At 36.2% G+C, this 25,235-nt stretch overlaps 2 protein-coding genes across 2 annotated transcripts in view; both read left to right on the forward strand.

Annotated features, from left to right (window-relative positions):
* Nucleotides 1–17,559, forward strand: part of AHCTF1 (AT-hook containing transcription factor 1) — an 83,920-nt gene extending 66,361 nt beyond the window's left edge. Inside the window, exons 31-36 of the mRNA XM_060128289.1 lie at nucleotides 1,461–1,546; nucleotides 3,636–3,844; nucleotides 5,402–7,238; nucleotides 11,856–11,989; nucleotides 13,085–13,167; nucleotides 15,141–17,559. Coding sequence (XP_059984272.1) covers nucleotides 1,461–1,546; nucleotides 3,636–3,844; nucleotides 5,402–7,238; nucleotides 11,856–11,989; nucleotides 13,085–13,167; nucleotides 15,141–15,330 — 2,539 coding nt within the window. The 3' untranslated portion in view covers nucleotides 15,331–17,559. The remainder of the gene's footprint in view (nucleotides 1–1,460; nucleotides 1,547–3,635; nucleotides 3,845–5,401; nucleotides 7,239–11,855; nucleotides 11,990–13,084; nucleotides 13,168–15,140) is intronic.
* Nucleotides 16,567–25,235, forward strand: part of LOC132515376 (kinesin-like protein KIF28P) — an 82,821-nt gene continuing 74,152 nt past the window's right edge. Inside the window, exon 1 of the mRNA XM_060141822.1 lies at nucleotides 16,567–16,635. Within this exon, the coding sequence (XP_059997805.1) occupies nucleotides 16,567–16,635 (69 nt within the window). The remainder of the gene's footprint in view (nucleotides 16,636–25,235) is intronic.

Here is a 25,235-nt window from a genome sequence, read left to right on the forward strand (position 1 = left end):
AATCAGTGAAGTAAGTGATTGATTGACCTTCTCGCATAAACTCCTTATCTCATTGCAAGACTGGACACATTGTATATCAGCACTTTGAGCAGCACTGTTGCAGAGCAGGGGTCTCCAACCCCGGGGCTGCGGACCGGTACCGGTTAGGAACCGGGCCGCACAGCAGGAGGTGAGTGGCAGGCGAGCAAGTGAAGCTTCATCTGTCGCTCCCCATCGCTCGCATTACTGCCTGAACCATCCCCCCTCATCCGTGGAAAAACTGTCTTCCACGAAACTGGTCCCTGGTGCCAAAAAGGTTGACTGCTGTTATAGAGAATACCAAAAAAGTTGCAGCTTCAGTTATCAAGAAGTAGTAAGGGTAATTTACTAAGATTAACCCACATAAAATGTGATAATTTAAGGCGTTGTAAATGGTTCATTGATTTATAAGTCTTGAGAGTGACTTCACAAACCACCCACAAAAATCAGTATCATGATAGTCACCTCTCATACATTGAACTCAATCAGATGCTTCACTTTTGAGAAGAGAAATCCTGATAAACTGTGATCTTTGCCAGGCCTTCATGGAAAAAGAGGGAGAAACAGTACAAAAGGATTATCAAGATTGTTTTGTTGTTTAATTCTAAGGTTTTTAAAATTTTATTGAAAACTAATATTTATTGTAATGGGTTTGATGGATAATCACAACAATGGCAAATCAAAAGAGCCATCATCAGTAACAATCTAGGTGAATATTCACCATCCTTGGCAAGCTAGTTCCTTTTTAAATGTAAACTTATTTGGTTGTGGGTTCTTAGTTATCCTTACTATAAATATTGTGATTGAGTTAAGTCTTACAAATATACCTACAAATAAATGTGTATATATTCCAAATACATACTTTTTCTTGAATTTACTTTACAGTTTGTCCAGTTTAAAAAATCAGCATGCTTTAGTTGGCTTTAGGGAAAGGCCAGCTCAGAATAGAAAGGGACCACTGTCAGCATCTTTCCAGAACACTTATCAAGTGAATTAACGCAGGTCACACTGGTCTCCGATTTTGAGGCATTTATCATGTGCTTTCCAGTTAGCAATAAAATATTGAATCTGATTCTACTGAGTATATGGGGGAAATGTCTATAATATTTGATAGATTTATTTGAAGAATGTGGCCACAGATAATTAAAAATTGGCCTAAGTGTAATTTATACTGACCAGCATTTTAAAATCATTTTATTTGTAGTTTAAGGTCATGCCATTGTATTCAACAAAAAAAATTTAGAAAATAGGAAAAACAAATACAGCATTACTTGTTTCTAAATTCACTTGTAAATTATTTAGTATTATTCTGGCTGAAGTTGCATGGTATTTTCTCTGAACCTCAGTTTTCATGAACAAAATGAAAAGTAAGAATTGGGTAAAGCAGGTTAGAGCAGATGGAATCTTCTTACACACTAAAGTATATATTTCAATTTCTAAAGGAAAATCCTCACCCCGAAGTCCAAGGTACCTGTTTTAGACGAAGGACTAGTATCTGTTGAAAGCTGTACCTCTACAATTAGAGCAGGTAACAATAAATGTATGTATTATTTTGACTTTAGAATTATTTCATTTTAGTGTTGTGTCTAAAGAGTGTTCTGTTCTTAGGACAAAAGAATCTGAATAATAATCCAGACTTTGTTATCTCAGTTATTCTCCAGTTGTTTCCCCAGCTAAAAATAGAATTCTGAGGAGGTATGTTAGCTACCAAACAGTGGGTTGCTTATAAAACACTCTTTGGTTCTCATAGTGGAAGTCTTAGAATAGCTTTTGTGGACATATTTAAAGAAGAGCAAAGTAAATTACCAGTCCCCAGCCAGACTGCACACCTGCTTTTTGATCTTCTGAGATTCAGTTATATATACAGGGAAACTTCCATATTTATTCTGTGTTTGTGGTAATATATAGCCAAGATTGGCTTATTATTATTAGAAAATAATCTCAAATGACTGAATTTGCTCCAGGGAAAATGAACAGATACATGGAATTTGTTTTTTTTTTTTTGTTTGTTTTTGAGTGCCTCCTCTCAGACCCTGACTATACAGAGATGAGGAACATATATTTTCCTCATTGAACTCACAGTTGGGTTTAGGGAAAGCAGACACCTTGAATGCCTGTGCCTAGAACTTGTCTAAGCATTTCACGTGAGGACTTGTCTAAGCATTTCACATATGGTGTTGACACTGTCTGACTCTAGAGCTCATGTTCTTAACCGTTATATCCTTCTGCCTGTCACATTATGAATAGGGCTTAGGACAAGTTTGAGTAGACCTGTTCTCCCCCCACCCCACCTCGCCCATTAAGAATGTAATATATATTTACTGTAAAATAATCAGGAAATCATAGTCTCACATATAAAGTAAAAATCCCCATAACCCAGTTACCCAGTTTAAGAATCTATTATTAAGAAAGTGTCTTTTCCCTGAGTTTTTTTCCTGTGCATTTTTTTCCCCAGTATGTTGAAAGAGGAGGTAAGTGTGGTGGATGGAGAATACCAAGGATTTAAACAGACTGCTTGGGTTCATAACCCTGTTCTGCACTTACTATGTATAAGACTATGAGCTATACTTCTGTTTCTTTGTCTATAAAATTTAATAGCTTTCACTGTTAATAAAAGCTCAGTAAATGTTAGCTATTATAAATTATTAACAATTAAATTTATTATAATCAACAACTTTTTTCACTTAACAGTATATTTAAGATATTTTTCCATGTCATTAATACAGATTAATTCTGTTTTTTTTAGTGGCTATAATAGTATTTCATAGTATGGATGTTCTGTGGTATGCTTAACTAATTGCTGATTGGTGAACAGTTTGAGCTGATGACCATTTTTGTTTGTTTTGCTGTCTCATTTCTGCAGTGAATATTATTGTGTATGCATCTTTGCACAGTCTGTGTCAGTGTTTCTTTTGAGCAGATTCCTAAACGTGGCCTTGCTGGGTCAAGGAGTGTGCACAGATTTTTAATATTTTATTGTTTTCGCCAGTAAAGGTTGTTTAAAGAGGAAGGTGAAAGATGAGAAATTTTTCTTTATGATCCCCCCCAATTTATTTAAGTGGTAGAATATGTGGCCATTTGGATGCTTTCTGCCAAAAGGGAAATATCTAGTCCTTTTCACAGCCAGATCAAAGCCCAGATTGCATGTCCCTCATGTAATTCTGTAACGGCTCAACAAGAATAGCTGGTTGTCTAGTAGTCACCTGGTGAACATAATTTTCAGATTAATAAGGAACAAACACATCTGAGCTCCTCAGAGCAGTTTATCGTCATATTAAAGTTTCACAGTAAGGGCAAGAATTATATTCTAGTTGAGAAAAACCAAAGTTGTCATTTTTAAATGTAAAATTTATCTTCTGTGTTTTATTTTTGTGGAAAGCAAATATGTATTGTTTAAACTGAGTGATTGGATACTGATGAAACAGGAGTGATATGTAAATCCTCATAGGCTTTTCCTCTTTTAAGATGTTAGAAATTTTTTGGCACTATGACAGTTTTTCAAGGAAACATTAAGTGCAATGCAGCCTTTTCCCTTCTGTTTGCTTCCCCAGTTGTGTATATATCTTTTTTTGTTTATAGCTTAAAATATGGAAGATTAACTCTCATTTTTCTTTTAGCTATGGCTGATGTTCTTGGTGATGGTGGAAGCTCTGGGCTTGTTATCTCTGAAGGCCCTATTATCTCTGAACATAGGCTTGACCAGGAAACAGCACTGAACTTAAAAGAAGATCATGAAATAGAAGTTGATGTACTAAAAGCAAGTGTTGACTTACCAGAAGAAAAGCCTCCAATTTCTGATGATTCTCCTGATACTCAAGAAATTCATGTAAAAAAAATAATTTTTCATTTCTTAGTCAGTTTTGGTTTAGTTAGGTTTCAAACCATAGTTCAAATCTAATGTATTCATTTATTTGACTACTATATGAAAACCTCTTTATAAAAATCTGTGTTCAAAAAAGTATATAAATATATTGTGGAATTACGGAGCACATCCTTTAAGTAAGAAATTGTTTTTCATGAAAACCAAAAGGCTGTGTTAAAGAAGTCACAATTTTAATAATTTAATTTTTGCTCAGTATCCGGTTCAAATGAAAGTTCTTTTAGCCATAAGAAAACAGATATTGGTTACTCTAGAGACATGTGTGACATCGAAACTATCCAGAGCGTATATTTGAGAATAATTGAGTACAGTTAAATAGGATTCTTTCCCACCCCCCACCCTCCCCACCCCCCCATTCATACTTGTGGGAAAATGCTGTTCTGCTGGCTGGGGTTTAACTTCTTAGACGTTCCAGAAAGGTGGGGGCTTTTTTGTGTGTGTGGAGGGGGGTTGGTATTTAATATGACTTACATTTCCTAAAATTCCACCAAATCTCTTTTATTATCAACAGGCAACTTTTATATGATACATGAATTTAAGATGAAGAAAAATCACCTCTTCTAATTATTTATAGAGATGTGATTGTATAATATTTGGGAGGTTTAACTCATAGAAATGTCATGGTTATCCATATTCAGTTTCATGAGTATTGTCACCGTGAGTTAGATGGATAAAGTCCCTGTTCCTTCAGCTGGGAAGCTAACACAATTTGTGGGCATGGTGTAAATGGGAATCCTCATTTCTGGGTATTTCCAGTCTTTCATTTCACTGAATGTTTGGGGAGTGGGAAAATGTCATTGTTTAGGTGGGTGGTAATGTTCTACCTTCTTGGTCAGGAGATCTCTCTGTTACTTTCTGCCTCCTCCTTTTTCTCCCCTTCCCTTACCAAAAGGTAAATGCAAGGAGCATTCCTTCTTCCACCAAACCCTTGCAAGAGAGGTACTGAACTTGAAAGCCTTAGGAATTTCATGGTTTATGCAGCCCCAGCAAAGGGAAGAGGATTGAGTCTAGCCCAAGGGAGCTTATGTAGGTGAATTCTTCTTCAACCTTATGGGGATCATGCTGTTTAGAAAAAGTGTGGTTAGTTAGGTAATTTGGGGATTATCATTAAAACACAGTTTGGGGGTTGTTTCTTTTTCTCCAGTTAATTTTTCTTTCCTTGGGTGAGAATAGAATAAGTCCTTAATTATCACAACTGTTAGCATCATAATAATTTTTAAGGTTTTGTTAAGACTGTCTTTTTTAGCCAGGGAAATGTAGAATTCTACTTTTAATTCCATTCAGAATCTCAATCTTTTTCTATCTAGTTATTTTGACTGAGTGAGAAAGTCTAATTGCTTAAGTGGATATTTTATAAAGTAAACCCATAAGTACATGCCATATCAAATGTAGTTTATGTTTAACAATTCATACACCGAGGGAGAGGTGGTCATGAAAAAAATTTATGCTTTAGGTTAAAATAAATGTATACATTAACAGTCTCTTATCTTTAATTCATTTTAGGTAATTGAACATGAAAAGCTTGAAGTTCAAGATTCAGGACAAGAGGCTAGGAATCTTTCATTTAGTGAGTTGTATCCCTCAGGAACTCTTAAGCTTCGATACAATTTTGATACCATTGAGCAACAGTTTTGTGACTTACCTGATAACAAAGACTCTGCTGAGTGTGACATTGCTGAAGTAGATGGGGAACTTTTTGTGCCACAGAGCAACTTTACCTTGATTTTGGAAGGTGAAGAAGGAGAAGTAGAGACAGGTGATTCTGCAGCATCTAATGTGCTAGCTAAAGCAGCTAATGCAGCCACTGAGGAAAAACATGTATACAGTGGGGAAAATGATAATCACGGACATGTTGCAAATTTGCCATCTGTCATAACTAGTGATCAGGAGTCCCAAAGGGTAGAGACATTACCATATGTGCCTGAACCAATTAAAGTAGCAATCGCAGAAAATTTATTAGATGTAATTAAAGACACAAGAAGTAAAGAAATTACTTCAGATACAATGGAACAGTCCATTCAAGAAAACATACCTTTAATAAGCCAAAAGGTAATGTGTTCCACCAAGTTAGCCAAATCTACATTTAAGACTGTTCAGGAAACGAGTACGGTGACTATAAATGTCAGCGAGGTTAATGACATGATTTCCTCCAGAACTCGCAACAGAGGACGTGTCCAAAACCTGAATGTCAAATCGGCACAACAGGAAGAGTCAGCAGATGTTGCTACTCCTGAGATGCTGGGACTTTCAGTTATGAAGAAAACTAGGAAAACAAAAGAAATTTCAGGGGCTTTTGAAAGTGCCTGTTCTGATGATAAAGGAATATCTCATAACCAGCAAATACCTCAAAATTCTATTACTCCTAGGAGAGGAAGGAGAAAAAAAGAAATTAATCAAGACACTTTAGAAAATATTAATTCTGTGGAACCAGAATTACAGGTTACTCCAGGTAGGGAATTAAGAAGTTTAAAATCATCTCAGCTGTTGGAACCAGCAACTGAAGAAACTTCTTTTAGAAAAGAAGTTAAGCTTTCATCTGTTACAAAAAGGACTCCTAAACGAATTAAAAAACCTCTCGAAAATCAGGAAAGTGTTGAAGTTATAAATGATCTGAAAGTCAGTAAAGTATCAAGTCCTAGCAGAAGTACCAGGAAATTGAGAAGTTCTAATTTGGAAACTTCTAAAAATACAGGATATAAACAAGATGGGGAGTCCATTGAAGAGCAACTGCCAATTCAACATAGTAAAAGGGTTAAAAAGAAAGAAGTTAGTGCGTCAGATGTAATAGAAGATTCCAAACTTGGTTCATCCCAGTTGACTCTTCAAGCAGAATTTGATACTCCTGCTACACCTAGGAAACGTGGTAGACCAAGAAAAATTAATCCATCTGAAGATGTAGACTCTAAGGCTGTTAAGGAAGCAAGAAGTCTCAAGAAGAGAGAAGGTCTCGGCATCCAAAGGAAATCTACAAGAAACACCCCAGCTAAAAGTGAAAATGCTGATGTTGGCAAACCAGCTTTAGAAAAATCAGTTTTAGTGCCAAATGAGGAACTTGTTACAGCGATGAGCTCTAAGAAGAAGCTTACAAAAAGGACTGAAAACCAAAGCCAAAAACGTTTATTACGCTCAATATCAGAAAAATGCATAGATGAAGAAATGACAGACAAAGAACCAAATGACCGAGAAGAAAAATTGCTTGCCACAGTTGCTTTGACTAGATCTTCCCATAGCACAAGGACTAGATCTAGCAAGACCATCTTGTTGCCAGACCTTTCTGAACCAAAAAATGAGTCTTTTTTATTTTCTTCTCCTGTGTCAAAGGTTCCAAGGAAAGAGAAAGGTACTTTTATTTCTTTTCAAAGCATAATTTTCATCTCATTCAAAGTCTTCAGTTTAAAAAAAATTCTGTTGGTTCAAACATGATTAGATTTTGTGTTAAGGCACTAATGGATTATTTCTTCTAAAAATGATTTGTAGTTGCAGGGAATTCCTCCCCCTTCAAAAAACAAAAACCGATTTTGATCTTTTGATAGTAAAATTTAAATATTTTAAAGTTTATTTTTAGGTTCAAGAATTTCTGTTTCACCATGACTTTTTAAATCCTATAATTCACTTGACATAGGTTTAATTTTTTAGAATAGTATTATTTCTCTTCATTCTGCCCTTATATCTTGTGACTTAATTTTGGTTTCTCCCCAGATAGAACCATCATTTTTGGCTCATATCCCAGGTGATGTCCACAACTTCAAATTGTTTTGAAGGGAAACAGCAGTAGAATTCTATTGATTACAATACAGAAATTATTTAAATCCATATTCCCTATTGTCTATGAACTGGCAAGGCTACATGCCCAACCTCCCTCACTGACGATAAGTGAGCTAATGATTGTACTGTTTGGTTGGTATAGTTCATACCTTCTCAACAGGAGTGATGTCTCTCCCAAAAGGGTGAAAATATCTTACTTTTTTTTATGTATAAGGCAGAGATGTACATAAAGTACATAAACAGATATACAGTATTATCTGTGCTATTAAGATTTCTTGCGGGGTGGGGGGAATTCAGTGAGGGAGACAATTAAGGAAAAAGGTCTAAAAAGGTGCTGATAAAGATTAGGGACTTGTAGGTAAAGTAGGTATCTTTGTTGTTCTACTAAACTTTTTTAAACTATTGCATGCATTTTTAAATGCATTAGTGAACATCCTATATAGCTGCTTCCTGACTTGGGGAAGGCCAAGAGAAAGATAAGTCATTTAAAAACCTGCAAACTGAAATTTTCTGTCTTCAACATTCACTGTGTAAAAACCTCTTTAAGTATATTGTATTCATGAAGTCCAGTTGTTATATATACATAGCACAAGCCCAGGAAAGGGCCTTTTGCCATAGAATTGATCATTTGACCAAAAAATGATCTGTAGTTATAGGACATTTTGGTAGTACTGTATAATCCAGTTTTTTCATGCTGTTGGGAAAGTGTGGTTATGCTTATACTTGGCATGGAGGAAAATGAAATGACCAAATGTGTGAGATTTTAGCTGACTTTACTAAGCTGCTATTTTAGATAAAAGTTAAAATGAAAAAGAACAGTGAGTGGTAGAAGAATGTCATTAACAATTCTTTTATACTTTTCTAATGACTTTTAGAGTATAGTAAACACAAAATTTGGGGGTTCTTTTGGTAGAGCATAGCCAAATATCTCAGTGATTCTGATATTTGTTATCTTTACATAGTCGTCATCTGTATACATGTTAGCTATAACTTTTTTCTGTAATAAAAATAATATATGCCTGCCACAGAAAATTAGAAATTAGAAGTATTTAGTCAACTAGAGGACCAGTAACCACTGTTCACATTTTCTTGTATATCCTTCTAGTTGAATATATAGTTTGTTTTTTATAAAACCCAACAAACTATGGTTTGTGTATAGATATATATACTGCTCCTCCCACCTCCTACTTATTTCATGAGCATTTTTCCTCAAAACCCTGAGTGTTCGTGGTTTTGTATTTTTTTGTTTGTGTTTTACACATGGATAGAGTCCACGTGTGGCATTTCGTCTCACTTATGTGCCGCAGATCACTCAAGCATTCTCCTGCCAGGTATTTGAATTGTCTTCAGATTTTCTGGTATTAACAATAAGCATCTTCTAGTATGAGGTTAGAGAGAGGTTAGATAAGAAATTTGGGACTGAGATTTCTCACTTCTGCCACGTACTAGCTGGGCAGAAAATCATTTAACCTTTCTGAATCTTGTTTTCTCATCTTTACAGTGTGGGTAATAATGCCTACTACGTAGGGTTCTTGTGAGTATTGAGTATTCACTACTTTTTGTTAATTAACACCATCATTAGTTTCCTTTCTTATTTTGCCCTCAGATTATAGTTTCTACACTCTTACAATACCTTCTGTCCCTTGTGCCTATTCAACTTGCATTTAAAAAAAAAAAAAAACTCCTTCAAGGAGGGGTGGGAGGTACAGAGAAGAGTGGATACAGAAATATTATATGATTAGAAAGCTGGAGGCCACCCTCTATTTAATTGAAACATGTCAAAGAAACAGATATCATAGAATCACTAACTAAAAAGAATGTAAAGCTTTACATTTCAATAGATTTTCTCAAATTCCATTACTCAGCAGCAGATATTTAAGAAGGGTTTGCTGTATACCTGAGTCTATACTAGGCTATACATTCACCAGTTCATTTGATTCTCAGTATAACCCACTGTAGTACAGGTACTATTATTCCTTCTTTCCACAATGAGGAAATTGAAATTCAGTGAAACTGAGCACCCACATCGCCCAGGTAATGAATAAATAGTGATGTCTTGGAGCCGATTCCTGCTGGCTAGTGAGAGCCAGTTGTTAAATATTCAGGAATTTTGTGAGCCAGCTATGGAACATTTATAGCACAGAAATAAGCAAATGCTGTAAATCAGAGTTGCGTTTTTTGTTGGTGGTGGTTTTTCCTTCCCAGAAAGCTGTTTACCAGTACATTATTGGGTTTGAATCTATAGGACTTTTGAACTTCTTAGACCTTAAGTAGCACTGGCCACCAAAACTTACCCTCAGGAAGCTTACCGAAGTACGCAAGGAGTTGAAAGTGTAATAAAGTCTTGTCTGGCTAATAGAAGCGTATGGAAGGAATGGTGGGGCCGAACATTTTTGTGCGTGATAATGTATTTTTGTATTTCCTTCTTTATTCCTTTGGGTGCGGTGGGGAACTGTAGGTGAAAAATATGAGCTGGTCTTTGAAAAGCCGAAGAAGCTGTTGCTCCTGGTAGCCTGGAAAAAGAAAAATAGAATGTATCATTTTCATAGAGCATAGATTTATTTGCCTGTATCTTAACTGCAAAAGAGAGGAGTTACCACCAGTGCCACTTATGCCACTTATCAGCTGGGAGCAGAGATGACTTTTATTTCTGACCCTCTTTTGTTAAAAATCACATGCTTTACAGAATTTGATATCTTATAGAACTCTTGATTGTCCCGGTAGGTGAAATATCATTGAACTATAATTTGGGAATTTTATTCCAAAGATTTGTAAATTATATTCCTGAAATAATAACATTATAACATGCAAACATCCATAAAGCACTTACCATATATTAACATTATTCTAATCTTTAATCTCCACAGTAACTTTAAAGGGCCATTTTGAATCTCATTTTATAGAAACTGAGGCAGAGACAGGTTTAGGTAACTTGCTTTTTGTCCCACAGCTAATAAATCCAGAAGCTAGGATTTAATTTCTGGCAGACTGGTTCAACTGCACCATGCCACTTCCATAATTACATTGCTAAACTGCCATTAATATGGAGACTCTATAGTAAAAACAGGAAAAATCTGTGATGAAGTGTGTGATTTTTTTTTTTTTTTTTTTTGCGGTACACGGGCCTCTCACCGCTGTGGCCTCTCCCGTTGCCGATCACAGGCTCCGGATGCGCAGGCTCAGCGGTCATGGCTCACGGGCCCAGCCGCTCCGCGGCATGTGGGATCCTCCCGGACCGGGGCACGACCCCGTGTCCCCCGCATCGGCAGGCGGACTCTCAACCACTGCGCCACCAGGGAAGCCCGATAAATATTTTTAATTACATACTTTCAAGTAATTCTTAATTAAACCATTTCTATTTGTCTATGGAAAATCTTCCTATCAGCCTGTTTTTTCTGTATTGTTACTTTCTGTTTGCTTTTTTCCTGTTATGCTGTGGACTTTTCTGTTGTTCCCCTTGCGTGGAACAACTGGCTCAGAATAAGCTGAAAGGAAAGAAGGTTTGAGTCTCTTCTTTGTAAATAAAATTACTTTTAAAAATAAAAACCTTGCCTCTGGAAAAGTAGGAATTATGAAGCAAAGTAGCTCAGGTTACACAGGGCAGGCACACCTGGGAGATATTTGCAGATTAGGTTCCTTACTATCACAATAAAGCAAATATCACATTAAAGCAGGTCACGCAATTTTTTTGGTTTCCCAGTGCATGTAAAAGTTATGTTTACACTATACTGTAGTCTTTTAAGTGTGCAATAGTCTTTTTTAAATGTTCATACTTTAATTATAAAATACTTTATTGCTAAAAACTGCTAACCATCATCTGAACTTTAAGCGAGGCTAATCTTTTTGCGATAGTAACATCAAAGATCCCTGATTACTGTAACAAATATAATAGTAATGAAAAAGTTTGAACTACTGGGAGAATTACCAAAAATGTGACAGAGACATGAAGTGAACAAATGCTATTGGACAAATGGCACTGATAGACTTGCCACAAACCTTCATTTTGCCGTACCATATTTCAAACCTTCAAATATGCCATACCTCTTTTTATTGTGCTTTGTGTTATTGCCCTTAACTGCACTTCACAGATCTTGCTTTTTGTTGCAAGTTGAATTTATATGTCTCTATACATAAAATAGATATATATAAATAGATATACAGTGTTTTGTTCTTTCTTTCTACCTTTCTTTAGCTAAAAAAATAGAGGCTCCTGTGCAGCTGCAAGAATTAGTTTCGGATTTATCTTCTCAATTTGTCTTCTCACCTCCTACTTTAAGGACCAGGCGGAAAAACACATCTAATACATCCAAACTTGTAGCTGAACTGGTAAGAAATGCATGATTTTATTTGCATGTGTATTTAAACATGCTTTTTATTTTTTTAAGCAATGCTTACTACATAAACTTCTTTAAAAAAGAGCAGACATTTATACTATTAAGTCCAAAATAGTCTTTTCTGCACTTTGGGGGATACTACCTTTAAGACAGATTGGTATGTTACTCGTGGTTTATTATTGGCAGCTGCAGTTTAAATTACCTATTAGGGGAAGGGTTTTTAAATTGTAGTGTCCCACCATAATTATCTGGATGTATTTATTTAAAATGTAGGTCCCTGACCCCCCTGGAGTGTCATCCACAGACCACACTTGGAGAGAGAGTGTTTCAGAACTGACTAGTTGCATGTAACTCTAAAATAAAAATAGTTCAGGGATTGAATGTGAGCATGATACCCTTATATTTACCAGTTTTAATTCATAGTATGTCTTGAATTATCTGCTGTGAGCCAGTTACTATACAAGGACAAAGGCACAAAAATAATTCAGGCAGATTCCTTGTTTTTCAGGAGTTCAGTTTAATTGAAGAGGCAAAAATACAGATAATTATTGCACAGCATGATAAGAATCATTTATACCCAGATAACCCTGTAGGCCCTGTAGGTAAAGGAGATGGGCATTGCTGGAGGAGAAGACAGCAGATGCAAAGGCACAGAAGCCTGGTGATGCATGAGGAAGGGGGTGGGGCTGTTCACAAACTAGCAAATAGCCATGTGCATGCTTTAAGTAGTTTCGGTGAAAAGGGAATTCTAGGGAGGAAAAATAGTCACTGGTGGCCTAATTTTTATGCCGCGAGAGCCTGGATTTGGACAGAGTCAATAGAACAAAAGGGCAGGGGACAATGGAAACATTCCAGAATAAAATTGATAAGACTTGGAGATAACAATGTGTGGGGATAAGGGATAATGAGCTGTCCTAGATGACCAAGGTTTCTACCAAAAAATATAAGGAGTCCATTTGATATTTGTTAAGTTTAAATTCATTTAGCACTGTTTGGCTATATTCCTTGACTCAGGGTGGAACTTTTTAGTTTAGATTTCAATTGTTTAATTACATAAGGTTCATCTTTTAAAATTTTTAACCTATAGGAAGATGATGCTCAATCAATTGAAACTGTGGCAAAGCAACAAGTGAAAAGAACCAGGACTGCAAAAACAAAACAAGCAAGCAAGTAAGACTTTTTCTATGCTATTATTTTTTTCCGTTTTGTTTCTTAAAATTAGAGAAGACTCTTAACTTAAAAAGAGAAATTAAGCTTATCAGAAAAGGGTAATTCTTAGGGGCATTTATCTGCACTGGCTCTGTGTAATTGTTAGATTTCACTGCAGAAGGTGGCTTTCTTATATAGCATGAAAGCCCATTCATTCGTCCTTTTTAAAGAAGGGTATCACCTCACACCAGTCAGAATGGCCGTCATCAAAAAACCTACAAACAGGGCTGCCCTGCTGGCGCAGTGGTTGAGAGTCCGCCTGCCGATGCAGGGGATACAGGTTCGTGCCCCGGTCCGGGAAGATCCCACATGCTGCGGAGCTGCTGGGCCCGTGAGCCATGGCCGCTGAGCCTGCGCTTCCGGAGGCTGTGCTCCGCAACGGGAGAGGCAACAACAGTGAGAGGCCCGCGTACCGCAAAAAAAAAACAAAACCTACAAACAATAAATGCTGGAGAGGGTGTGGAGAAAAGGGAACCCTCTTACACTGTTGGTGGGAATATAAATTGATACAGCCACTATGGAAAACGGTATGGAAATTCCTTAAAAAACTAAAAAAGAACTACATATGACCCAGCAATCCCACTACTGGGCCATATACCCAGAGAAAACCATAATTCAAAAAGACACATGCACCCCAGTGTTCATTGCAGCACTATTTACAATAGCCAAGTCATGGAGGCAACCTAAATGCCCATCAACAGAGGAATGGATAAAGAAGATGTGGTACATATATACAACAGAATATTACTCAGCCATAAAAAGAAATGAAATTGAGTTATTTGTAGTGAGGTGGATGGACCTAGAGTCTGTCATACAGAGTGAAGTAAGTCAGAAAGAGAAAAACAAATATTGTATATTAACGCATGTATGTGGAATCTAGGAAAATGATATAGATGACCTTAATTGCCAAGCAGAAATGGAGACACAGACGTAGAGAACAAATGTATGGATACCAGGGGGAAAGGGGGGCAGTGGGAGGAATTGGGAGATTGGGATTGACATATATACACTACTGATACTATGTATAAAGTAGACAACTGATGGCAACATACTGTATAATACAAGGATCTCTACTTAATGCACTGTAGTGTCCTAAATGGAGGGGATGTATGTATATGTATGGCTGATTTATTTTGCTGTGCAGTAGAAGGTAACACAAAAAGCAACTATACTCCAATAAAAATTAATTAAAAAGAAAAAAGAAGGGTAGTAGTAGTTGAATACCCACTGAATCTTTGTTTTTACAATGAGCTGGGGGAAGGGAGTGGGATGTTTCACCTTAGTAAAGATAGATAACTATCAGTAAAAATCATTAAAAACTTTTTAAAATTCTATGATTATTTCACTATTAGCGATTAAAATTTCATCCATGGGGAAATTACTCCATTTCAGATATATTTTGCTTAAGTTGAATTTCATAAAAGTACAAAGTAATCAATCCATTTTATCTTACTTTAGAAACTGATTTAACGAAAGCTTTTGACTATAATAACACTACATATAAATTGGCTTTCTGTATATGTGGAAAACTTCATATTATGAAAATATATACACAGTTGCTAATTGCTGGTGTTTGAGAATTGTCGTTTCTCATACATCTCATTATGGGCCTGCTGGGCTCTCATTCCATGGACTGGCTACTGGTACTTGACCCCTCCTTGTAACCCAGCAGTATTTATTAATACATATGAAACATTTAAATGAAAATTCAGCAGTAATTGTTTTGAGTATCCCAATCATAAAGAAAATTTCTATCATGTGAAACCTTAACTCTGCCTCTGATTAGTTTGACTAAAGTTTTATTTCACTTCTCCTTTATAAAATAAAGCACTAGAAAAGACTAATCCCTAAAATTTCTTTCAATATATTGGGAAGCCAATTACATTTTATATTATAACATGTTTATTGTTACTTAAATTAAATCTTTATTTCAGAAACACAGAAAAAGAAAGTTGGTCACCTCCTCCAGTAGAAATTAAGCTGATTTCCCCCTTGGCAAGCCCAGTTGATGGAGTAAAGAGCAAACCAAGAAAGACTGTAGAAGTAACAGGAAAAAGTCTTGGAAGGAGCAGGAAGAAATTGTCTTCTTTTCCAAAGCAAGTTCTACGCAGAAAAATGCTGTAATTTTTTTCCAGTTTTTAACATTCACCTATTTGTAAAGTCATCAGAATTGTGTGGATTATTAAAAATCATCTAATTTGGAAGAAAAATAATTTATATAAATTATTGTAAATTTTTGTAAACAGAATGTGTTCAATAAGTAAAGTAACTCCATATGGAGTGTGATTCTTTTAGTCCAGGCAGTTTTTTCTATTTTATATATTAAGACTTCAAACATTTATATAATGTGTAAATATAGCTTATTATTGGAATGTTAAATAAAGTGTATACTTCACAGTAGTCTGTGTGTCTGTTAGATTTTTGAGAGGGGATTTCTGTTTTAATAATGATTTTATATGCTAGTAGGTATTGGTTCCATTTTTCTCTGTGGTTAAAAGTATTAGACCAATTTTAAAATGAAGATGATCGAACTGTTTTTTTTAAGTTGCTGTTTTATAATGTATGCACTTTGCTTCTGTGATTAAGATTTCTAATCATAAATTGGGAAGGCTGTTACTTATTGAAATTGAATTATGGGCATGTAATTTTGCCACTCTTTTGTAGTTTAACATATTTTGTGCATTCTACCTCAAATTAGTAATTTTCCAAGTAATGCATTGGTTAAATATAATGTTGGCATTTCTTGTTCAGCAAGCTTAAAGGCTGTTATCCTTCAAGTCTCTTAATTATTCAGAGACTGATTATCCAGGTTAGACTGACCGGTTCACTGCTCACTAGCAACTTCTTAAAAGGGTTTGAGTAGTCAGAAAGGAAATGTAAAATACATCTGTTTCGTGGCTATTCAGTGCACCTTGTATGTGCCTGATATTCATAGAATGAGAAGTCTGATCAAATTTTATAAAGATTCTTGCTGTGAAGGAGCTTGCTACTGAATCGCAGAAGTCCCTTAATATTCAGGTTTTAAAATGACAAATTCTCATAGGACCTCAGGCACAGAATATTGAGGATGGGTAAAGAGTGTGAGTAAATGTGGAAAAGGAAGAGAAAAACCACTGTTCTCTGCAATGTGACTGTGTGCAATTAAGTGGTGATGCTTGATGTGGGCTATAAAATTCATCAATAAATAAGTATTGTAAAATTATAACAGGTAATTGATAGTGTGTAATGAATGGACCATTAATAATTGATTGTCTAGAAACAGACTGCTTTTGCTGGCTAAGCTTTCAGTGTTTCAGTGTGAAGCATAAGCAGTGTACTTTCTACATTATTTTTATACCAAATAACACGAATAATGGGAAAATGATGAAAATGCCTATGCCAAGTATTGACAGTGTGAGAGTGGCAGTACGAGTGCGGCCCTTCAGTCAGGTTAGTGATAAATGTTACATTGCCTTGTTGAAAGTTTGACTATGACTTTCACTTTATTAATTTTTTTAATAATGATTATCAAACTTGTATTTAAGCTGCTTGTCATTTACCAAATATTAAATTTAAATTAACTTGTTAAATGGGTAATTTAAAGATCTAAACATAATTCAGAAAACACTTCATTTCATTCGTTTGAGCGAATAGCACAATAAAAAAATTGACAAGAAAAACGTATTGTCAAGTTAATAATTTTTTAAATCAGTCCAGTTTGGTGAATATAGACATGTGCTATGTATTTTTAATAATGTACTTTTTGCCCCTCAAAAACGATAGGTCATAAGCAAACAAATTCCCAGTTCTGAATGAACTCTGCATTTTACAGGCTTTTATGTATAATTGTATTTATATAACTTTACAGAAACACCAGTCGTTAAACAATTTATGGATTATACTCATTCTGGGACCTTTAGCAATTGGCCTATCTTTGATTATCAATGGAATAGTTGAATCTTAAGATAACTGTTAACAGTTGACCCCTTCAGCAGAGTTTTGATTGTTTGTTGTGGCTCAAACGCTGAACTAGAAACTGAGGATACAGTGTACCGTCTATGTATGTTAATAATTTATAGCAGTATGTACCGTGGTAAGGTAAATCATCTTGGCACCCAGAGAAAGATCAGGTGTAGTTCATTCTGCCTGCACAGAACTTGAAGACTTCTGGAGCTAGAAGCATTTGTGATGACCATAAAGGATAAGTAAGATTTGGATAAGAGTATGCTAGAACGGCATGCAAAGGTTTATTTGACAGTAATTAATTCTGAATGGGATACAGTGTAATGATGACCTCATATTACATCTTCTTTCCTGCTTGTACAATTTGCCGCTTCTTCTTTCTTGTCCATTAAAACAAAATACTGCTTTGCACATTTTCAGTTGGTATCAGTTCTGCCCTGTCCCTTGACATTCCTCTATATTGCAGAAAATATTTTAGCAATCAGGCAGATATATGATTAGATAACTTTATATGTATAACTAGACAACTTCAAGTGTAGCAGATATTTAAGATTTCTAAAGTGGCATAGTTTTTCAGGGAACTGATGCAGAAAATGTCAAAGAATTAACTTGTGATCAGTAAATTAAATGTTTTGGCCAAAAGGAAATAAAACCATTTTATGACCTAACCCATCAACACATTGAAAGTTATTCCAGGGGTATTTTTCACTGGACTTTAATATCACTAAACTAACTGCAAGTTTTAAACAGTTAACAAGGATATAGAAATGGGCAGTAAAGCAGTTACATAATTATACAGCCTTTAGGTCCACTAAAAGTGATTGCATTTGATTCAAATCTACCAGCGAAGTTGGTTATCTTCGACTAGAATAGTAGCAAGGAGGAAAGAGAATGAATTCAAGAGGTGGTTTGGGGGTGAAGAGTTATGGATCACACCTGGACAACTGTTATACTGCCTTGGTGACCTAGACCCTGCCCAATTTTCTAACTTCATATCCAGTCTCTATCTTCACTGTGGGATCAGAGAACCAACTTTATGAGACTTCCTTTGTTGTAAGAAAAAGGCCGTCAGGAGCCTTTGAAGTCGGATGAACTTGGGTTCAAAACCTGACTTTATCACTTACCCACTGTGTAGCCTTCACGTTTTTAAGCTCTGAGCCTTGAATTCCTTACGTGTAAAATGGAGATATTGATATCTCACAGGGTCAGTGTTACAAACACTGGATGAAATGATCTGTAAGTTAGCACTATGCTTAACAAGACAAACTTTTAATAGTAGCTGCTATAGTTATTTTCACCATAGTATCAATATCTCTTAAATGGTTTTATTGAAATTATTTATATTCTATACATTTAACTCAATTTACAGTGTATAATTCAATTATTTTTAATATATTCACAGATACATGCAACCATCACCATGGTCAGATTTATTGATAGAACATATTTAGCACCTCAAAAAAGAATGTACTTTTTTTTTTTTTTTGAGGAAATTGTTCAGGGTCAAACACAAAGACTAAAACAAATAAAAAACAAAAGATAATGCAGGTAGCAAACAAAAATCATTATCATCATAGTTAACATTGTCAGATAAGAGAAGATACTGAATCTATGACCCAGAAATAGAACGCTAGGAACAAACTTAATCAGAGAACAAAAGTGAATTCCTACATATTTCTTTTTTTTTCATTTTATTTTATTTTGATTACCAAAGCAAAGACATTGATAAAGCAAATACAATCTGCAATAATGAATACATCTGCAATAGATGCTAAATATCATTAAATTATATAATTTAGACAGTAAATATGGTCTATTTTTGCTTCTTTCCAATAGAATACATTTGATCACATTTTTTTTTATACAGCAGGTTCTTAGTCATCAATTTTATACACATCAGTGTATGCATGTCAGTCGCAATCACCCAATTCAGCACACCACCACCACCACCACCCACCGCTTTTCCCCCTTGGTGTCCATACGTTTGTTCTCTGCATCTGTGTCTCATCTGTACCATTTTTCTAGGTTCCACATATATGCGTTAATATACGATATTTGTTTTTCTCTTTCTGACTTCCTTCACGCTGTATGACAGTCTCTAGATCCATCCACGTCTCAACAAATGACCCAATTTCATTCCTTTTTATGGCTGATTAATATTCCATTGTATACATGTACCACATCTTCTTTATCCATTCATCTGTCGATGGGCATTTAGGTTGCTTCCATGACCTGGCTATTGTAAATAACGCTACAGTGAACATTGGGATACATGTGTCGTTTTGAATTACGGTTTTCTCTGGGTATATGCCCAGTAGTGAGATTGCTGGATCATATGGTAATTCTATTTGTAGCTTTTTAAGGAACCTCCATACTGTTCTCCATAGTGGCTGTATCAATTTACATTCCATTAACAGTGCAAGAGGGTTCCATTTTCTCCACACCCTCTCCAGCATTTGTTGTTTGTAGATTTTCTAATGATGCCCATTCTAACCGTTGTGAGGTGATACCTCATTGTAGTTTTGATTTGCATTTCTCTAATAATTAGTGTTGTTAAGCAGCTTTTCATGTGCCTCTTGGCCATCTGTATGTCTTCTTTGGAGAAATGTCTATTTAGGCCTTCTGTCCATTTTTGGATTGAGTTGTTTGTTTTTTTAATATCGAGCTGCATGAGCTGTTTATATATTTTGGAGATTAATCCTTTGTCAGGTGTTTCATTTGCAAATATTTTCTCCCATTCTGAGGGTTTTCTTCTTGTTTATGGTTTCTTTTGCTAGCAAAAGCTCTTAAGTTTAATTAGGTCTCATTTATTTTTGTTTTTATTCCCATTACTCTAGGAGATAGATCAAAAAAGATCTTGCTGTGATTTATGTCAAAGTGTTCTTCCTATGTTTTCCTCTAAGAGTTTTACAGTGTCTGGTCTTACATTTACGTCTCTAATCCATTTTGAGTTCATTTTTGTGTATTGTGTTACGGAGTGTTCTAATTTCATTCTTTTACATGTCGCTGTCCAGTTTTCCCAGCACCACTTATTGAAGAGGCTGTCTTTTCTCCATTGTATATCCTTGCCTCCTTTTTCATAGATTAATTGACCATAGGTGCGTTGGTTTACCTCTGGGCTTTCTATCTTGTTCCATTGATCTGTGTTTCTGTTTTTGTGCCAGTACCATATTGTCTTGATTACTGTAGCTTTGTAGTATAGTCTGAAGTCAGGGAGTCTGATTCCACCAGCTCCGTTTTTTTTCCCTCAAGACTGCTTTGGCTATTTGGGGGTCTTCTGTGTCTCCATAGAAATTTTAAGAGTTTTTGTTATAGTTCCATAAAAAATGCCATTGGTAATTTGATACGCATTGCATTGAATCTGTAGATTGCTTTAGGTAGTACAGTCGTTTTCACAATATTAATTCTTCCAATCCAAGAACATAGTATATCTCTCCATCTGTTGGTATTATCTTTAATTTCTTTCATCAGTGTCTTATAGTTTTCTGCATACAGGTCTTTTGTCTCCCTGGGTAGGTTTATTCCTAGGTATTTTATTCTGTTGGTTGCAGTGGTAAATGGGATTGTTTCCTTAATTTCTCTTTCTGATCTTTCGTTGTTAGTGTATAGGAATGCAAGAGATTTCTGTGCATTAATTTTGTATCCTGCAACTTTACCAAATTCATTGATTAGCTCTAGTAGTTTTCTGGTAGCATCTTTAGGATGCTCTATGTATAGTCTCATATCATCTGTAAACAGTGACAGTTTTAGTTCTTCTTTTCCAATTTGTATTCCTTCTATTTCTTTTTCTTCTCTGATTGCCAAGGCTAGGACTTCCAAAACTATGTTGAGTAATAGTGGTGAGAGTGGACATCCTTGTCTTTTTCCTGATCTTAGAGGAAATGCTTTCAGTTTTTCACCATTGAGAATGATGTTTGCTGTGGGATTGTCGTATATGGCCTTTATTATGTTGTGGTACATTCCCTCTATGCCCACTTTCTGGAGAGTTTTTATCATAAATTGGTGTTGAATTTAGTCAAAAGCTTTTTCTGCATCTATTGAGATGATCGTATGGTTTTTCTTCTTCAATTTGTTAATATGGTGTATCACATTGATTGATTTGCATATATTTAAGAATCCTTGCATCCCTGGGATAAATCCCACTTGATCATGGTGTATGATCCTTTTAATGTATTGTTGGATTCTGTTTGCTAGTATTCTGTTGAGAATTTTTGCATCTATACTCATCAGTGATATTGGTCTCTACCTTTCTTTTTTTGTAGTATCTTTGTCTAGTTTTGGTATCAGGGTGATGGTGGCCTCATAGAATGAGTTTGGGAGTGTTCCTTCCTCTGCCAGTTTTTGGAAGAGTTTGAGAAGGATGAGTGTTACCTTTTCTCTAAATGTTTGATAGAATTCAGAGTTTGAGAAGGATGGGTGTTAGCTCTTCTCTAAATGTTTGATAGAATTCATCTGTGAAGCCATCTGGTCCTGGACTATTGTTTGTTGGAAGATTTTTAATCACAGTTTCAATTTCATTACTTGTGATTGGTCTGTTCATATTTTCTATTTCTTCTCGGTTCAGCCTTGGAAGGTTATACCTTTCTAAGAATTTGTTTATTTCTTCCAGGTTGTCCATTTTATTGGCATAGAGTTTCTTGTAGTAGTCTCTTAGGATGCTTTGTATTTCTGCGGTGTCTGTTGTAACTTCTCCTTTTTCATTTCTAACTTTACAGATTTGAGTCCTCTCCCTCATTTTCTGGATGAGTCTGGCTAATGGTGTATCAATTTTGTTTATCTTCTCAAAGAACAAGCTTTTAGTTTTATTGATCTCTGCTATTTTCTTTGTTTCTATTTCATTTATTTCTGTTCTGATCATTAGGATTTCTTGCCTTCTGCTAACTTTGCGTTTTGTTTGTCCTCTTTCTGTAGTTCTTTTAGGTGTAAGGTTAGATTATTTATTTGAGATTTTGCTTGTTTCTTGAGGTAGGCTTGTATAACTATAAACTTCCCTCTTAGAACTGCTTTTGCTATATCCCATAAGTTTTGGATTGTCGTGTTTTCATTGTCATTTGTCTCTAGGTATTTTTTGACTTCCTCTTTGATTTCTTCAGTGATCTCTTGGTTATTTAGTAACGTAGTGTTTAGCCTCCATGTGTTTGTGTTTTTTACGTTTTTCCCCCTGTAATTCATTTCTAATCTCATAGCATTGTGATCAGAAAAGATGCTTGATATGATTTCAATTTTCTTAAATTAACTGAGGCTCGATTTGTGACCCAAGATGTGATCTATCCTGGAGAATGTTCCGTGCACATTTGAGAAAAAAGTGTAATATGCTGTTTTTGGATGGAATGTCCTATAAACATCAATTAAATCTATCTGGTCTATTGTGTCATTTAAAGCTTCTGTTTCCTTATTTATTTTCATTTTGGATGATCTGTCCATTTGGTGTAAGTGAGGTGTTAAAGTCTCCCACTGTTGTGTTACTGTCAATTTTCTCTCTTACAGCTGTTAGCAGTTGCCTTATGTATTGAGGTGCTCCTATGTTTGGTGCATATATATATATTTATAATTGTTATATCTTCTTCTGGGATTGATCCCTTATCATTATATAGTGTCCTTCCTTGTCTCTTGTAACATTCTTTAAAGTCTATTTTATCTGATATGAGTATAGCTACTCCAGCTTTCTTTTGATTTCCATTTGCATGGAATATCTTTTTCCATCCCCTCACTTTCAGTCTGTATGTGTCCCTAGGTCTGAAGTGGGTCTCTTGTCGACAGCATATATATGGGTCTTGTTTTTGTATCCGTTCAGCAAGCCTGTGTCTCTTGGTTGGAGCATTTAGTACATTCACGTTTAAGGTAATTATCGAAATGTATGTTCCTATGACCATTTTCTTAATTGTTTTGAGTTTGTTTTTGTAGGTCCTTTTCTTCTCTTCTGTTTCCCAGTTAGAGAAGTTCCTTTAGCATTTTTTGTAGAGCTAGTTTGGTGGTGCTGAATTCTCTTAGCTTTTGCTTGTCTGAAAAGCTTTGATTTCTCCATTGAATCTGAATGAGATCGTTGCCGGGTATAGTAATCTTGGCTGTATGTTCTTCCCTTTCATCACTTTAAGTATATCATGCCACTCCCTTCTGGCTTGTAGAGTTTCTGCTGAGAAATCAGCTGTTAACCTTATGGGAGTTCCCTTGTATGTTATTTGTCATTTTTCCCTTGCTGCTTTCAATAATTTTTCTTTGTCTTTAATTTTTGCCAATTTGATTACCATGTGTCTCCGTGTGTTTCTCCTTGGTTTTATCCTGTATGGGACTTGCTGCGCTTCCTGGACTTGGGTGGCTATTTCCTTTGCCGTGTTAGGGAAGTTTTTGACTATAATCTCTTGAAATATTTTCTCGGGCCCTTTCTCTCTGTCTTCTCCTTCTGGGACCCCTATAATCCGAATGTTGTTGCATTTAATATTGTCCCAGAGGTCTCTTTGGCTGTCTTTATTTCTTTTCATTCTTTTTTCTTTATTCTATTCTGTGGCAGTGAATTCCACCATTCTGTCTTCCTGGTCACTTATCCGTTCTTCTGCCTCTGTTATTCTGCTATTGATTCCTTCTAGTGTAGTTTTCATTTCAGTTATTGTATTGTTCATCTCTGTTTGTTCTTTAATTCTTCTAGGTCTTTATTAACATTTCTTGCATCCTCTTGATCTTTGCCTCCATTGTTTTTCCAGGGTCCTGGATCACCTTCACTATCATTATTCTGAATTCTTTTTCTGGAAGGTTGCCTATCTCCACTTCATTTAGTTGTTTTTCTGTGGTTTTATCTTGCTCCTTCATCTGATACATAGCCCTCTGCCTTTTCATCTTGTCTGTCTTTCTGTGAATGTGGTTTTCGTTCCACAGGCTGCAGGATTGTAGTTCTTCTTGCTTCTGCTGTCTGCCCTCTGGTGGATGAGGTTATCTAAGAGGCTTGTGCAGGTTTCCTGATGGGAGGGACTGGTGGTGGGTAGAGCTGGCTGTTTCTCTGGTGGGCAGAGCTCAGTAAAACTTTAATCCACTTGACTGCTGATGGGTGGGGCTGGGTTCCCTCCCTGTTGGTTGCTTCCCCTGAGGCAACCCAACACTGGGTTGCCTCAGGCGAAAGAGCCCTAGCTGGGCTCTTTGAGGGAGCTAATGGCAGACTGTGGGCGGGCTCATGCCAAGGAGTACTTCCCAGAACTTCTGCTGCCAGTGTCCTTGTCCCCATGGTGAGCCACAGCCACCCCCCACCTCTGCAGGAGACCCTCCAACACTAGGAGGTAGGTCTGGTTCAGTCTCCCCTGGTTTCACTGCTCTGTCCCCTCGGTCCCGATGCGCACACTACTTTGTGTGTGCCATCCAAGAGTGGAATCTCTGTTTCCCCCAGTCCTGTCGAAGTCCTGCAGTCAAATCCCAGTAGCCTTCAAAGTCTGATTCTCTAGGAATTCCTCCTCCCATTGCCAGACCCCCAGGTTGGGAACCTGACATGGGGTTCAGAACCTTCACTCCAGTGGGTGGACTTCTGTGGTATAAGTGGTCTTCAGTCTGTGAGTCACCCACCCAGCAGTTATGGGATTTGATTTTGCTGTGATTGTGCCCCTCATACCGTCTCATTGTGGCTTCTCCTTTGTCTTTGGATGTGGGGTGCCTTTTTTGGTGAGTTCCAGTGTCTTCCTGTCGATGATTGTCCAGCAGCTAGTTGTGATTCTGGTGTTCTCACAAGAGGGAGTGAGAGCACGTCCTTCTACTCAGCCATCTTGGTTTCAGGCCCAGGATGTCCATACTCTTTAGCTATCATCCTTATTCCCCCAGTCCTAAACAACCATTAAACTAATCCCTGCTTCTGCATATTTCCCTGGTCTGTACAATTTGTATAAATGGAATTATATAGTCTTTTATGACTGCCTTCTTTCACTCAGCATAATGTGTTCAAGGTTTATCCATGTTGTAGCATATGTCAAAAATTCATTTCTTTATGGCTGGATAATCCATTGTATGGATATACCACATTTTGTTCATCCATTCCTCAGCTATTTGGTGTCAGGGTTGTTTCCACCTGTTAGCTATTATGAATCATGTTGCTATAAACATTTGTTTACAAG

Source organism: Lagenorhynchus albirostris, chromosome 2, assembly GCF_949774975.1.
Source record: "Lagenorhynchus albirostris chromosome 2, mLagAlb1.1, whole genome shotgun sequence".
Taxonomy (NCBI): domain Eukaryota; kingdom Metazoa; phylum Chordata; class Mammalia; order Artiodactyla; family Delphinidae; genus Lagenorhynchus; species Lagenorhynchus albirostris.